At 42.5% G+C, this 14,704-nt stretch overlaps 1 protein-coding gene across 3 annotated transcripts in view; it reads left to right on the forward strand.

Annotated features, from left to right (window-relative positions):
- The window catches only part of CADM1 (cell adhesion molecule 1), a 343,997-nt gene extending 339,589 nt beyond the window's left edge, over positions 1-4,408 (forward strand). For all 3 annotated transcript variants that reach the window (XM_074304197.1, XM_074304198.1, XM_074304200.1), the window contains 2 exons: positions 2,014-2,145; positions 4,106-4,408. In XM_074304197.1, the coding sequence (XP_074160298.1) occupies positions 2,014-2,145; positions 4,106-4,224 (251 nt within the window). In that variant the 3' untranslated portion in view covers positions 4,225-4,408. The remainder of the gene's footprint in view (positions 1-2,013; positions 2,146-4,105) is intronic.
- The last annotated feature ends 10,296 nt before the right edge of the window (positions 4,409-14,704 follow it).

Genomic DNA, 14,704 nt, shown 5'->3' on the forward strand with positions numbered 1-14,704 from the left:
TTTTTTTTTTCCCTCCTGCTAATCCTTTGAATGGGTGAGTGTATCCAGTGTGTAAAGCACATGCCTTCAGCAGTTATAGTGTCCCATGAGGAGTGCTTTTCTTCAACATGTTTTCTTTCCCCAAAAATAGTTTCCCTAGTGGAGCCATACCTTGTTGAGATTACTTGCATGACAGTGAATACTGTAGCAAATGCAGTCAGCAACACTTTTGGCTGAGGAGGGAAATTCCTCACCACCATGCTTCAAATTTAGCTTATTAGATGTGTCACTGGAGGGGATCCCACATCATGGAACTGGCTAATTGGCTGCAGTGTACTCCGCTTCCTACCCATCTCTATTCCCCAATTAAACCCCCATCATCCTGTAGTCCCCGCCAAGCCTGCAGCTACTTCTGGTTTTAGTATTTTTGTTTATGCGGGGTTCCCTCCCTTTCCCCCATCTCTTGTGGTCCTTTCAAATGTAACTTAATGAAACACTTTAAGGACTTCATTTTTAATTTAAACTCTTTTAATTAAAATGCATTTTGTAGAACCCTCAGTCACGAGTTATTTCCCCACATCCTTCAGTACTTAATCTCAGAGCAGAATTGGAAATATCGATAGAAAGTGTAAATCATGCCCTCCTGCTGAAAGCGTTGTATCAGGTTTCGGCTCAAAAGAGCACCATTACCTTTAGCTGTCACGGATCTGTACACTTGATCGATAAACTTCAAATATTATTAGAGGTGGAGGCTTCAGAGATTTGCTCTGTTCTTTGGAGAGAGACAGAGATAAATCTTTCTTAAAAATTGACTTGAATTTGCACTCTCAGTCTTCCTGGTGAAATGCATTTCTCTTAGGCGTCCAGCGACTGCAAGGGGAACAGATTTATAGGCCATGTGCTTCTTGTACTGAAAGATTTAAATGGTAAATCCTTCACATATGACTTCACAAATCATGTAAAGTTAAAAGATTTTTACCGTTTCTGTTGCTGCTGTGCTTAAATTGTAAGGTACAGCTAGTAAATCATTTTAATGGAGGTGTCGTACTTGACTCAATAAAAAAAAAAGACAATGGTTTAGCTTCCATTCCAAAATGTTAATGTATTAATCAACGGGAGAATAATTGTATTTTACTATGTTATAAATCTTGGGTGCCATTAGGATTTCAGCAAGGGGTGATGTAGCCACATTCCTAAATTAAAATTGTTTACACTGCCATACATTCATTCTACATCACCATAGCTCATTCTGGGTTCATTTTGGAGTTGTTCCCCAGCCAAACATGTCGTTCCTCAGTCGGAAGAGGACATCCTGAGGGAGCAATGCTTATAAAAGAAAATTAATTGCATGCAGGGGTGTTAAATAAATAAAATAAAAACCGTCTGTGGCAATGTACAATTATTTCTTGCTGTCTTTTTCTGGAATAGGTTTTTATGTTTTAGATTGAGGCTGACTGCCTCATAGATCCTGAGTAGAGTGGGCACGTCACTTGTATCTAGCTTTAGTGTCCTTGCTTTATCTCTAGGCCAGAGTGGTTTTCCAGATCCTCAGCTTGCCTGTGCATAGAATATCATTCAGCATCCATGTAAGTGGGCTGTCTCTCCTTGTCTCCAGCCCATGCTCTTGCCTGAAGGTGCCATTCTGAATGCCCTTAAATTATAGGTCAGCCTCTTTAATTAGGATCTGCTACTGTACATGGACAGTGACTGACATTTTAGTCTAGGTCAGGATCAGTCGGTCAGGTCCCCTTCCTTCCCCCACACCCTCCTTTCTTTCTCTCCCTCTGCTTGCTCCACATGCATTAGTGACCCCAATGCTACTTATCACAAAATTGCCTTGTGGAGAGAGCAGATCAGTTCAGCACCGGACAGGTCAGTTTGTTCCCTCTGCATAACTCGATCCACCTCAATTGTTCTTTCCAACTTCTCCATTAAAAAACAAGATGACCTTGTCACCCGGGAAGCAGCGTCCCCGAGGCTTCGGAGCGACTTGTAATAAGCTCTGCATCCCTATCCCTCTTCTGATTTTGGCAGATTCCCGAGCAGGTGAAGACAACTCAATCCGGGCGGTGGATCACGCGGTGATCGGCGGAGTGGTGGCCGTGGTGGTGTTTGCCATGCTGTGCCTGCTCATCATTCTGGGGCGATACTTTGCTAGACATAAAGGTAAGCATAGCGTTGGGGATGATGGGGAAACCCTCCCGCCGTCCCAGCTCCCCTACTCTGCCCCTGAGAGGTGGCTTGGTTTGCCTGGTCACACAACCTAACTTCCGAAGTCAGGGAAATGGGGAGAAGACGCCGCAGGCGCCGGTGAGGGCTGTGGAATTAGTGGTCAGCCTTCTCCTTCCACAGATCTGGGCCCTCTACGCATAAGGCATTGGTAGGTGTGGGGCTGCTGGGTCCATTCTCTGTGCCACGCCAAGGATTAAAAAGCTAGCCTTGCTTTCTCTTCAGGCGTCCCGGGTATGGTGTGAAATCCGACAAAGCGGACATAGAGAGGTCTTTCTTTTGTTTACTCCTGCTGGCGGGGAGCTGGATGGGAACACTCCCGGCCCAGAAGTGCTTTTTTGTAATCTGGTCACAACAAAAAATACTTCCCTGGATTGATAACATCCCAGCCGAAGAAATCCATTGGTCTAAAAACCACATAAATATGTATTTTTAAAATTATCAGTGCAATAGATTTAAATTGCTATTAATCATCACACTTATCAAATGTGCAATCTGGATGTGCAATCATCTCTTCCAACTCTCCGCCTCTCTGCCCCATGCTGCTCTAATCCTCTTCTCCCCTTCCAGTAATTTATTCCCCTTTTTCTTTTTCGGCCCCTGTCTTTCTCGGTTGTGTTTTCGAAGCACTTTGGGGATTTTCGTTTGCTATGAAAATCTAGGTGTTTGAAGGATTTGGTTCTGGGGAAAGGCAGCTTGAGTCCTACAAGGGAGCCCTGAGGAAACAGCTGCTTTTCGGCATCCAAATGCTTTAGTTCAGGCTTAAAATCATTTGGTTTCCCCAACCTCACCCATTTTCCTCTATCTCCAGCCCCAGTAGCGAGTCTGGTTTTTGAATAACCCATTCCAGGCCCTTCATGTGTTAAACTTGAACCACAGTACCAAGATTAGAGCAGATAGTACCAGGGACCAAGCAGGAAAGCTAAATGTGGATGATCATAGGAAGAGGACTTTGAATTACCAAAATGAAGGTGGGGGAAAAGGGCCAAGGACAAGCTTGAGTTAAATGTTTCCACTTGGCCCTTCCTTTCTCTGGTTTTTCACTTTAAAAACCTATATACTGGCCACTTTTTACTTATTTGTTAAGAACCTTTAGAGAGAAATGACACAATAGGACCTTTTCATTGTGCTTTGGACTCCTCCTATATACCCTTTTCCTTCCATGGTGGGAATGGGTCTGACTTTTACCTTATGGATATAGTCCACTGGGCCTCCATGGTGAAAATAGGTGGGCTGGTTTCCCAGTGCTTTATTTATAGCCTCTATAAAGTAACTATGTTGACCTGCAAATTCATGAATTAGGACTCTTTCTTCAACTAGCTAAGACAGATATTCTGCCTTGAATACCACAATCATTACATGTCATTACTCAATTTTGGTTCCCAGTCTAAAAAAAAAGAGAATTGGGATAAAAATCAGATATACTTCTGACGATTCAAGCACATCCCTGTTTAATAAAGACAAGCAGCTTTCATCCAGATTCTATCAGAGGACCCTAATTCATAAATTTGCTAATTGTTCTTCCCTGATTCGATTGTTTGCCATATACTCGTGCCTCTCCCTGCCGTTCTGTGCACACTTTCATCAGCTCTTCAGCTTTCTGCATTTTTAGCTCCCACTCACGTTTTCTTCTGCTGACATCCTCTGGTCATAATCACTGCTCTAATGTCTCATTTGCTGAATTATATCGCAGCGATTCAGTTGGAGTGGTGCCTGTGGAACCCCTGGATTCCCATTTGTCTCACCCACCTCCCTTTCTTCCTTCAATTGTTTTTTCCCCTCCGCTGCCCGCACACCACTTCGGCTGATGATGGCCATAAAGCAAGTCGCCATCTCTGTACCACTTTACACAGAGGCCATCAGACAGTCACGGTACTTTTACCACTTCATCTTTCAGGTACATACTTCACTCATGAAGCCAAAGGAGCCGATGATGCAGCAGACGCAGACACAGCTATAATCAATGCAGAAGGAGGACAGAACAACTCCGAAGAAAAGAAAGAGTACTTCATCTAGATCAGCCTTTTTGTTTCAATGAGGTGTCCAACTGGCCCTATTTAGACGATAAAGAGACAGTGATTTTGGAACTTGCGAGCAACTTGTGTGTTTTTTTTATGAATGGGTGGAGAGGTGTGAGACTGGGAAGGTCTGGGATTTGCTGTGTAAAAATGTTCTTCATAAAGTACACTCTGCTGTTTGACACCTCTTTTTATTTTTTGTTGTTATTTTATTTTGTTTTTATTTTTTCAAATCCAAGTCAAACTTGGATTTAGTTTAGTTGAGTCATTTGCAGAAAATTCTGTGCCTTGTTTTTCTTTCTGTGGATTTATTTTTCCCTCTGTAGCATCTATTTTGAAATTTGCCTGCTGGGATTCCTTAGACATTTTTGTTCTTTTCCTCCTCCCCTATTTCTTCCCTCCTTCTTTTGTTTCTTTTCAAAATGTCACTGTTTTCTGTTTGAAACTCAATTTCATAAAAGGAGAACCAGCACAGTTTCGATTTCATAGTTCAAAATTCAGTGTATCCATAATCCATTCTTCTCTGTTGTCCTAAAGGTTTGGGTGAACAAACAATGAAAACTCTTCACTGTTGCCCATGTTCCCAATGCTTAGGGCAGCAGAGACTAGAAAATTAGACTGTGATTCAGAAAATGTTCTCTGTTTGCCACGGAGAGACATTGCTTACTACACAGGGTTATCTGCAAGTGAGGTATGTCACAATGAGATTGAATCTGTCTTTAATTCTGTGTCTGTAGACTGCTCAGTAGAGGGACCTCACACTGTCCAGGCAGATTGGGGACGTAAAGGACTCCTCCTTTTCTAGTGCCCTAAACAGACTTGACAGGTGAAGGTGATTCCTTTTGTACAAGTGGACAAATTTGTTTTGCCACCAGTTGGCAAATGGGGAGGGGGGGGAGTAAAAAAAAAAAATCTGCTCTGATTATTTGTTTGAAATGGTTCCATCCACCTTTCCCAATTGGCCTTACTTCTCACTAATTGTTGGAAAAAGACAAGTCCGCATGGTGTGTGAAGGACTTTGAAAGAACAGGGTTTTTGTTGTTGTTGTTGTTGTTGTTGTTTTTTTCCTTTGTGCTTAGTTAGGAAGGCAGTAGGATGTGGCCTGCATGTACTGTATATTACAGATATTTGTCATGCTGGGATTTCCAACAAGAGTCTGTGTGAAACTTTCATTCCTTCAGATTCGGTTTGACAAAGGCAAGAGGGACAAAAGAAGGGTCGGTATTGTTCTCACACTGGTCTGCTGTCGATCTCAGTTCTAGAAAGGTCAGAGCAGAGGTGGAAAAACAGCATGTAGAGGTTTTCAGTTACTTAATCAAAACTCAAATGTGAGTGTTTTTATCTTTTTACCTTTCATACACTAGCCTTGGCCTCTTTCCTCAGCCTTAAGAACCATCTGCCAAAAAAATTACTGATCCTCGCATGATGGCAGCCATAGTACACAGCTACTAAAAATAAGTTACCTTGAACACGTCTTAGATGGGGAGCCTTGGGAGAAAGCAGGGGAAGTAAAGTTACCAGTGACTTTTTTTTTTTTTTTTCAAAGAAGTGTGGGGATTTTCATTGAAACTTCAAGAAAATCGAGAAGTGACCCTGAAGGTCAAAAGCTAAACTCTTACCATATAATTTGGTGAGGTTCCAGACTCCTGACAATTGTCCCTATTGGAAAGATGGCATCAAAAAAGATAGATCTATATATAAATATATATATTATATAACATTTTCAGTGAGTAATTTTGGATTTTGCAAGATGCATTTTTACTATTGTTATATTATGTGGAAAACTTATGCTGATTTATTTAAGGGAAGAAAAAAACAAGTGTCAACTTTTTGTTAATTTTGGACCGTTTTTTTTTTTTTTCTTGTCTTTTTTTTTTTAATCTTTGGTAGAACCGTGGCAGTATGGGGGCCTCTTGGGAACGGACTGATATGTAAAAGAAAACCCATTATTGAGCAGTATTTTGTGTTTACCCCCCCTCCTAGTCCTAAACACTTAACCAAGTCCAAAAGATCTGTAAGAAATAACCCTTTTTCCAGTGAATTTTATAGTGTGTGGCTCTACATAGAGCCTTTAGCATCAGTTCTAACCACAGTAGAAAACCACCTCAGAGGGTGAGAACCATTTAGCATGTTGTAAGAGGGTTGTTTTTTATTTCAGTTGCTGTTTCTATTTTATTTTTATTTCTAACATCACTTACAGAATTGGCATCTTGTTTTTGGAACTGCCCATCTTTATGTTTAAAAAAGTGTACAGTAGTGCAGTGTTACTGATGTAACTCTATGACTTACAATGTTGACATGTCTCAGGTTCATGTGTTTTGATTGGTGTTTTCCGTCTCAGGTAGATTGCAAAGTGTAGGCCCCACACATTGGAAAATAAATAAATAAAAACAAAGCAAAAACAGGAAATTATGGATTTTAGTTGTATATTGGTTTATGTATTTTTCTTAAGTATACAGTGCACTGTTTGAAATGTATTGTTGAGTATTACTTTGTACAGGTCGATCACTTTTTTTTCCAGAGTGAAGAAAGAACAAACTTGTTTTTTTTTGTGTTTTTTAAAGGAATATAAAATAATGAAGGATGTATAATTGATGCCAAATAAGCTTGTTCTTTAGTCACACAGACGTTTTCCTTTTCCCCTTAGGCCAGTTCTGTTTTTAAGGTGTACATGGACGATGTTACAGTGTAAGAAACTCCATATCCATTATGTTCCCATTCGCATTTTGTATTGGTTCATGTATACCATTTTTACAAAAAAAGAAGTACTATAAAATATCTGTCTTCTTAATAAAAAAAATTAATGTTACCAAGTGATCCTTTTCATCTCATTATGGACTCTTTACCTCCTCAGCCTGAGAGAGGAAAGTCAGGATTCAGGTCCCGACTTTCTTCTTGGGAACTTCTTATATGTCGCCAAGATCGCTAGCGGTAGAGCCCCGGAAATCCACTACTATGTTCCTCCTTTCTGTTCATTTGTTTTTTTTCCTTCCCTCCCTTCTCTGTTTTTCTCTCTCATTCTCACTCTCTCCCACCCTCTCAATGGACAGGTGAGCCAGGTGCTCTGGCCAGCACAGCTTTAGACATCAATACCAACACGGCGCAACGGGCATGTGTCGGAGATGCAGTAGTGAGCCAGCCAGGACAGGGGCCCTCCCTTTCATGTGGATTTGTCTCCCCCCGAAACCCACCCCTTCCTGTGTCTGCTGCTCCACCTGTCTCTCACTTTGGGATTGACTGTAAAGATTCATTCAGCCTTCATCACTAAAAAATTCTTTCTCTCTCTGTTTCTCTCTCTCTCTCTCTAAATGAATGATTATCAGAAATAACTCAACAGACTACCATATATTGTTCCTGTTTTCAGGCTGCTGGTGCTTTCACACATGGAAATTCAGTGCATTTGGGTCTGCTGTTATATTCATTGCTCTTCAAGCTGAAATAAGCAGTGAATGCTCCTTAATTAACCAGACTTCCCCTTAAGTTGCTTGGCTAGCACGCCATCATTCTCATGAAGCTTCCACTTCTTGCTGCCACTCTTCTCCCTCCCTTATGCCCCCTCCTCGGGTTCATTTTGTCAAGTATAGCAGGGGGGGAAACTGAGGCAGGAAAAAAAATAGAAAAGCTGTCTCCATTCTGGCACTTGAGCAGGCCCCTGAGTACCCTTCTGTAAAATTAAGTAAACCATATGCTCAGCACTGTGTGAGACTCTGGGATAAAGAGGTATAAACCATGACTCTTGCCCTCAAGGAGCTTCCCCCGAACAGATAAAACAGTGAGGAGCAATAAAAAGCAATAACGTGAAATGTTAAATTGTGTGTTGGGTAACTAAAGGGTAGCATATTAGTGGAAATTGGTCACTGGATTGAGTCAGAAGCCCCTTCTGCTCTCCCTGACTGGCTGTGCCATTCTAGAAAAGCACTTGATCCCATCTCCCCTTTGGGGCCTCAGTTGACTCACCTGCAAAAAGAGGGGTTGGGCCAGATGACCCTCAGTGTAATGATCTGCGATGAGTTAGGAGGCAGCATGATGCAGTGCATGAATCACTTCGCTTGGAGTATGGAAGACCAAGGTTCACATCCCACCTTCGACAGCTGTGTGACCCTGGACAAATTTTATTACCTCTCTGCTTTAGTCTTCCCATCTGTAAAGTGAAGGAGTTGGGCCCAGTGGCCCTTCCGCTTCCAGGTCTGTGGGCCTGCACTACTGGAGTCGTTGGGGAAGGGTTCTTGAATGGTTGCCCATGTTAGGCTAGGCCATTAAGAGTAAGAAGGGCATTCTAAGGATGCTAAACCCACAGGAGAGGGGGTGTACAAGTGAAGGAACAGAGACGGGAATGACCAGCACTCCAAGGAGACTATCCTGGCTTTTGAGAAAGGTCAGCATCCAAAGGGGGGCTCCAGAGGGGGGCAGACTATGGAAGGAACCTAAAAACGAGGCAAAGATTTGGAGGGAACTTTAAAGGCTGAAGAACAGAAATGAATTCATGGGTTAATGGAGGGCAGGTAGAAGGGGAAGCCAAATGACAAAAAACAAAACAAAAAAAAAACAATGGAAAGGATTTTTCCCCAGGAGGGAAGTAATAAGACTGGAAGAGGCATGATATTAGCTCTGCCTCCCAGACTCTGTGAGACCTGGCCAAATCATTTCACCTCTCTGGGTCACAGTTTCCTCATCTATAAAATGAGGGGGTTGGAATCTGTGATCTCCAGCTCTGAGTCCTATGAACCTTGCTCTAACGAGAGACTTCTTTCTCATGAAATGCCTACATTTCTTCTCCCTTGATAAATGTTCTGTACCTAGAATGTTTCCAAAGATTGTGGCGAGTTTCTCTTAACTTAATTACCCGTGGGGCAATGCCACAGAGTTGGCTTAAAAATCGGAGAAGAGGAACTCAAGACTTATTCATTTGACGGAATCATGAGCAAGGTTAACACTCTCCCTGCACGTTGGGAATCATTGCTCGGGTTCCTGCATGGTGTGCATGTGCAAGCGGGCACGGTTGAGAGCATGCTCTTATGAGAACCTCAGAAGCAATGGAAGTCCCACTTGGCATGAGAATTAAAATGATCCTTATTTTCTTAGGAGAGATTTCAGGACTGTTTTGGCCTGGATGAGTTTTTCCAGCACCATCAACCTGGATTCCAAGGTGAAAGACGGCTGTTATTGGTGCGGTCTTAAAATACCTTTATTTTTATTTTTTTTAAATATCCAAAGTGAAGTTCTTATACTGTTATAGGTTAATTCATGGGAAAAAAAAGTTCCTCTTATCCTGTCATCTGAAATTTTGGGAGAACTTGTGAAATAGTGGATACAGAGCTGCAGGTCTTAGTCAGGAACGACCTGGGTTCAAATACTCTCTCTGACTCCTAACTATCTTCTGAATCACGAGCTACTCACTTAACCTCTCCATGTCCCACACAACTTTCTAAGGGAGTTCCCATTCCCTGTCACAGATCTGAATAAAGGCCAACAACAAAACCAATCCTAAAACCAAATTCTTTTACCATAGATATATCATGGAGAAATGTTTCTATGATACCCTCGTTCAAACGCCAAAAGTGCCACATATCCCTTACTTCTAAAGATGTTTCTTCATTCTTAATTTTTATATCAGGAAATCGAAGTCTCACCTCTTCTCCAGTTCCTTGTGCACATTATACTCAGCCTCCAAACAGTATCACATAGATGAGTCGTTGTCAATCATAATTTTCTTTGGATTAGAGTCAGTGGAATAAGAATTTTTAAAAACATAGATCTTGACAGTAAGGAAGGTGAGCTGCATCTTGGGCTAAGGCATCTGTATGAATATTCGACCTTTGGCAAAGCACTTAACTCCTCTGTACCTTGGTTCACTCATCTATAATAGCTGATTATCCCTATCCTGCCTGCCTCATAGAACTGCGTAGTGAGCCTTCCATGAAATAATGGATGGGAAAGCACTTTGTAAACTGTTGAGTACCATGTGAATATCAGATGGCATCATTATTCACAGCTGCACACAGTTAGGAAATACTTCTAAAAGAGGAGCGCGGATGTACTCGTCCAACTGTGGAGTAGAAGAAAACGAGAGTCATACCAATGATGTTGAACTGCATCAGAAAATTTGCCAAGACCCTGGGAATCATTATCATTATTTTAAAGTGCAGTGCTTGGCCCACTGAAGGCACTCGATAAATACTGATTGATTGAACCCAGAAAAGACTCCCACTATCAGCAGCAAGCAGCTGGTTAGAATGGATGATCACGAAGGCCTCTTCCAGCTCTAATATTCTGAGTGATCATCTTAGTTCTGAAACTTAATCTGCACCATTCAGCGTTTATTAAACACCACCTGTGTACAACGTGTACACACAATGTATACAATGAAACAGCCCCTACTCTACACACTCTCCATCGCAGACTCCTGTTCAAATGAATCCACCTCAAATTGGCATTTGTCGAGTTATTCATCCTCGGTATTTTCTTGCCATTTGCCCTATTGATGGGCCCCCATCCCAAACTGAATGGGCACTACCGTTGCTTCTGGAGAGTGCACATCCACAGAGTCCCCTATGACTTCACTAATTATCAAACCGAATGCTTTCTCCCCTAGTCATCTATGTGTTGTGTCTGTTTGGGAAGAGGAACAGAATCCATCTATCTGTGTCCCCAGCACTTAGCATATAATAAGGGTTTAACATTTTTATGCATCCATTCATTAGCAGTGGAAGAGCGAGGCACAATCAGGGGAGACATTATCTAGGAAGTGACCCCCACTTTGGAAGGAAAGCTTGGAAGAGAGCTACCCAACATGGGGAAGGGTATTTAGGTCATCGTTGGCTCCCACTGTTGGGACCATTTTTACTCATCCTAAGAGAAGGAATCCAAGCCCTTTCTGTGGAGGACAACTGGATATTGTCTTGGAGATACACACAAGGGAGAGAGGAAATAGCCTCCGCTTCCTCGAGCATATAATTTGTCCCCTGGATGTCCTGTTTTCATCTTTCCCTTCTTGTGTTTTTCTGGGAATGTGGCTAGGGCAAACCAAACCCTCAGTCCTTTCCCGTGTCCCTCTAAGATGAGCATTGAAATACTGCCCCAAGTGTTCGAATCTGGGATGTGCTACTTTGGCCTCTTGATTTTAGTGTTGAGTTCTTTCCAACTAGGAACCTGAATTAGCCCAGAATTTCAAAAAAGAAAAAGAAAAAAATCCCTACCCCCTATCTTACTTCTAATCCTTAAAGCTGTAAAAAGGAGGAAGTGCTGGTGAAAAGCCTGGTCTTGTAGGGAGAATCAAAGCACACTGCGGGGACTGGGGTTCTCCAGCCACCCCCCAAACAGGCCTGGCCTTACAGACATATTCCCAACATGATCGCTTAAATCTTCCTTAAGTGCTATCTTCTCAGGTTAATTAATCACCAGGCTTAAACTTGCTGTTACCAGCAGGAAGTCCATCCTGAAGTCAGCAATGTTACGATTGCATCTTCTAATACTGTTTATCCTGCATTAGTGTTTACTTAGGGAGAAAATTGATCTGTAATTGATATTTCAGTCTTCCAGAGCTGGTGTTGGGAGAGCCTAATGCAAGCCTTTAATAGCAAGCAAATATTTAAATCCTTTAATGGTTGCTGAATATTGAAATGGGTGACTTTATTACTTTTTCTTTGTTTTGTTTTCTCTCGTTACATATTTTCCTCTTTAAACTCGTAAGGGATGCTGGCAAGCTGCATTTCCACTAATCCACAAAACCTGCTTGTCCAGGCACAGCTGACCTGATTTAAAAGTATTGCCCTGGAAGGGAGTCTTCTGCTTTAATCAGTCTCTGTTCAGTTGTGATGAAATTGCTATCCATCTCTTTCTCTCTCTTTCTCTCCTTCTCTAGGCCTGTTTTCTTTAAGCTCTTCTTCCAGAATAAAATGATGGAGGCAGCTGTAGTGTTGCAATTAGGAGCATGAATCTTTTATTGTTTGGACAAGGAAGGGAAAAAGCCATTACAGTCAAGTGAAATGTCCTACTTGAGCTTTGTTTTGTGGATTTTTTTTTGTTCCTACCTTCCTGCCAAAGCCCATTGCTGCTGCAGAAAGTAGGTAACACTCACAGCAATCCTTGATGGCTTGATTCTTAACTCAGCCAGAAGTGTAGCCTCTAAGATGCTAAAGACAGTTTATGGGAAATAATAGCTTTCCTCCCAGAGACATCCATGTGTCAAGGACAGCTATGAGTCATGTCCTACCAGGCCAAGATCACTGATTTTCTCCCTTTTCTGGCCTTATTACTTTCAAAATGATGTTGCTAAGAAAACAAGCTCTAGTGACTGATCTGGGTTCCTTGGGTTTTTCCTCACTGGTGCAACCTTCCTCCTCCATTCTCTTCCTATGGCCACCTTTTTAATCTCTAATAGTCGCAAAGTCCCAATGGAGCCACTGACTTATCAAGGTGGAGAAAAACAGCACAGAAAGAAATGGTTCAATCCTGTTCAGTAGAGCAAGCAAATGGATGGGGGAAACCCAGCAGATTTGAACTGAGCTTGGGGCAACCAGTCTGGGCACTCCAGAAAAACCCAACAGTGACGGTCCTGGAGCCTGCCTTTCGCTGTCCTGGCAGGGATCTGGGGCACGTCCCACATATTGTGGGGTGAATGATTAGCAGCAATGTCGAGTGGTTGCAAACATTCCCAGCTTCAGCTCCTATCTTGGAATTTAGAACTTAACCCTTTAGCACTGTGACTGCTGAGCATCAGCGTCCCCAGTGGGCATCGATGAATGCCTTCTCTGTCACAAATGTTTGGAGGGCTGTAAATAGGAAACAATAGAAATGTAGGAAGGCTGTAGCTGCCAAGCAGTTTCTGCAGAATCATGTCAAAGGCTGTGTATTCATTCCCCCAGATTGTTCCCCTTGGATAAGGTTGTGAAGTGTGGGCAGGTAACATTGACTGAAAAAATTGTGCAGAGTGGGTACCAGGCAGACCTGTCTGTCCATCCCTGTGGTTGCCACACCTCCACCAATTCTGGTTTTTAGACTACTTGTACATGGAGACCGTTAATCATGCTAAATTGTGTGATGTTCTTGGGTGGGGAGAAGGGTGATGACCAAAATAATTTTCTGTTGTTGTGCCAGGCATCCAAAAGGTGAGAGAGAGTAGGAGCTCATTGCCCTGCCTGGCTCCTTGCAAATGTGGACCATGGGTTTGCCCAGGCAGCTGCCATTGTGCACACGGCTTATTTTAACAGTGGTCTGAGGCATTCTAGGTGCTAAAAAGAAAAAAAGAGGCACATCTGACCCCCCTTTCCTCCATGGCTAGTCAGAGAGGTAACAGAGGATCCTCCTCTGGAGCCAAAAGCTCGCCATCAAGGACTAGAAAGCAGGGGGTCACTCTCCAGGAGCCTGCTGTGGGACTGAGGGAGAGTTTTTTTTACCTTACACCATGGGCTCTCTTGGGTTGCTTTCCACAAGTCTCTTTGTAAGCCACCCCTTCTGAAATAGAATCATTTCCCCAAAGCTCTTAGGCTATGATTAATGCCGGGGCTGTTTTGAACAATCATCCCGCTAGTCTTAAGCTGTAGTCATTTTCAATAATTCCAAGTGCTCAAAGGCAAGCCACAAGTTTGTTGACAACAAAACCCCATAAGAGCACAGGCAGACAACCACAAAAAATGGGAAAAGGCAAAAGGGCCATTTGGGCTGACCTGGAGCTCGCCTTGCAGAGTTTCCCCACTAAAAGTTTGAGCACTCACAATCCCTTGAGACTCCAACTGTAAGCAGGATTTGGAGAAAGGGCTGCCAGGGCTGGTTTTGGGACAAATTAATGCTATGTTTGGAGGGTTCCTGATCTATTGATGGGTGTGTGTGGTTCATTCATACCAACCCCACACCAGAGCATCCTCATTTATGTTGCCTTGGCGAACGTGTAGGGGCTGAGAAGGAAATGTGGTTATTTGCTTGCTGTGAATGCTGAGCTGAGCAAGTCCTTGCCAGGCTCCATGGATGGCCCCGGCTATTTCCCCAGCCATGTGTATTAAAGTAGCGTTCTCTTTTTAATCTTGGCAATTTCATGCTAGAGTATCCATCTGTTTGAAAAAGCACAAACAGAAACTATTGCTTGAAATGTCCATGATCACAGATTTACTTAGATTTAACTTCAGACAGTACTTATTTCTAGCTCATTACTTCCTTTTGCAGGAGAGGGTCAGCCCTGAGCAATGGGAATTTAACCCAATGAATTTGGTATGATTGATGGATATTTTTGTCACAATCCATCCTTGTTCCACCACACAGGGTGCTAGGGTTGAATGTAAACCATGTGCGCTCTCTTAAAACTCGTTCTCTCTCTGTTTCTATCTTTATTCTTTCCTCTAAGAAAACATTTGGGGTTCTCCAATTAGTTTTTTAACGTTATTTTTTAAAAGCATCCAACCCTTCATTCAGACTGAGTTTAGAACTTTCCAGTCATTATGCTTCTCACTCATATCCTCTCCCTGTACTTGCAAGAAATCCAGTCT

This window comes from Sminthopsis crassicaudata, chromosome 3 (assembly GCF_048593235.1).
Source record: "Sminthopsis crassicaudata isolate SCR6 chromosome 3, ASM4859323v1, whole genome shotgun sequence".
Taxonomy (NCBI): Eukaryota; Metazoa; Chordata; class Mammalia; order Dasyuromorphia; family Dasyuridae; genus Sminthopsis; species Sminthopsis crassicaudata.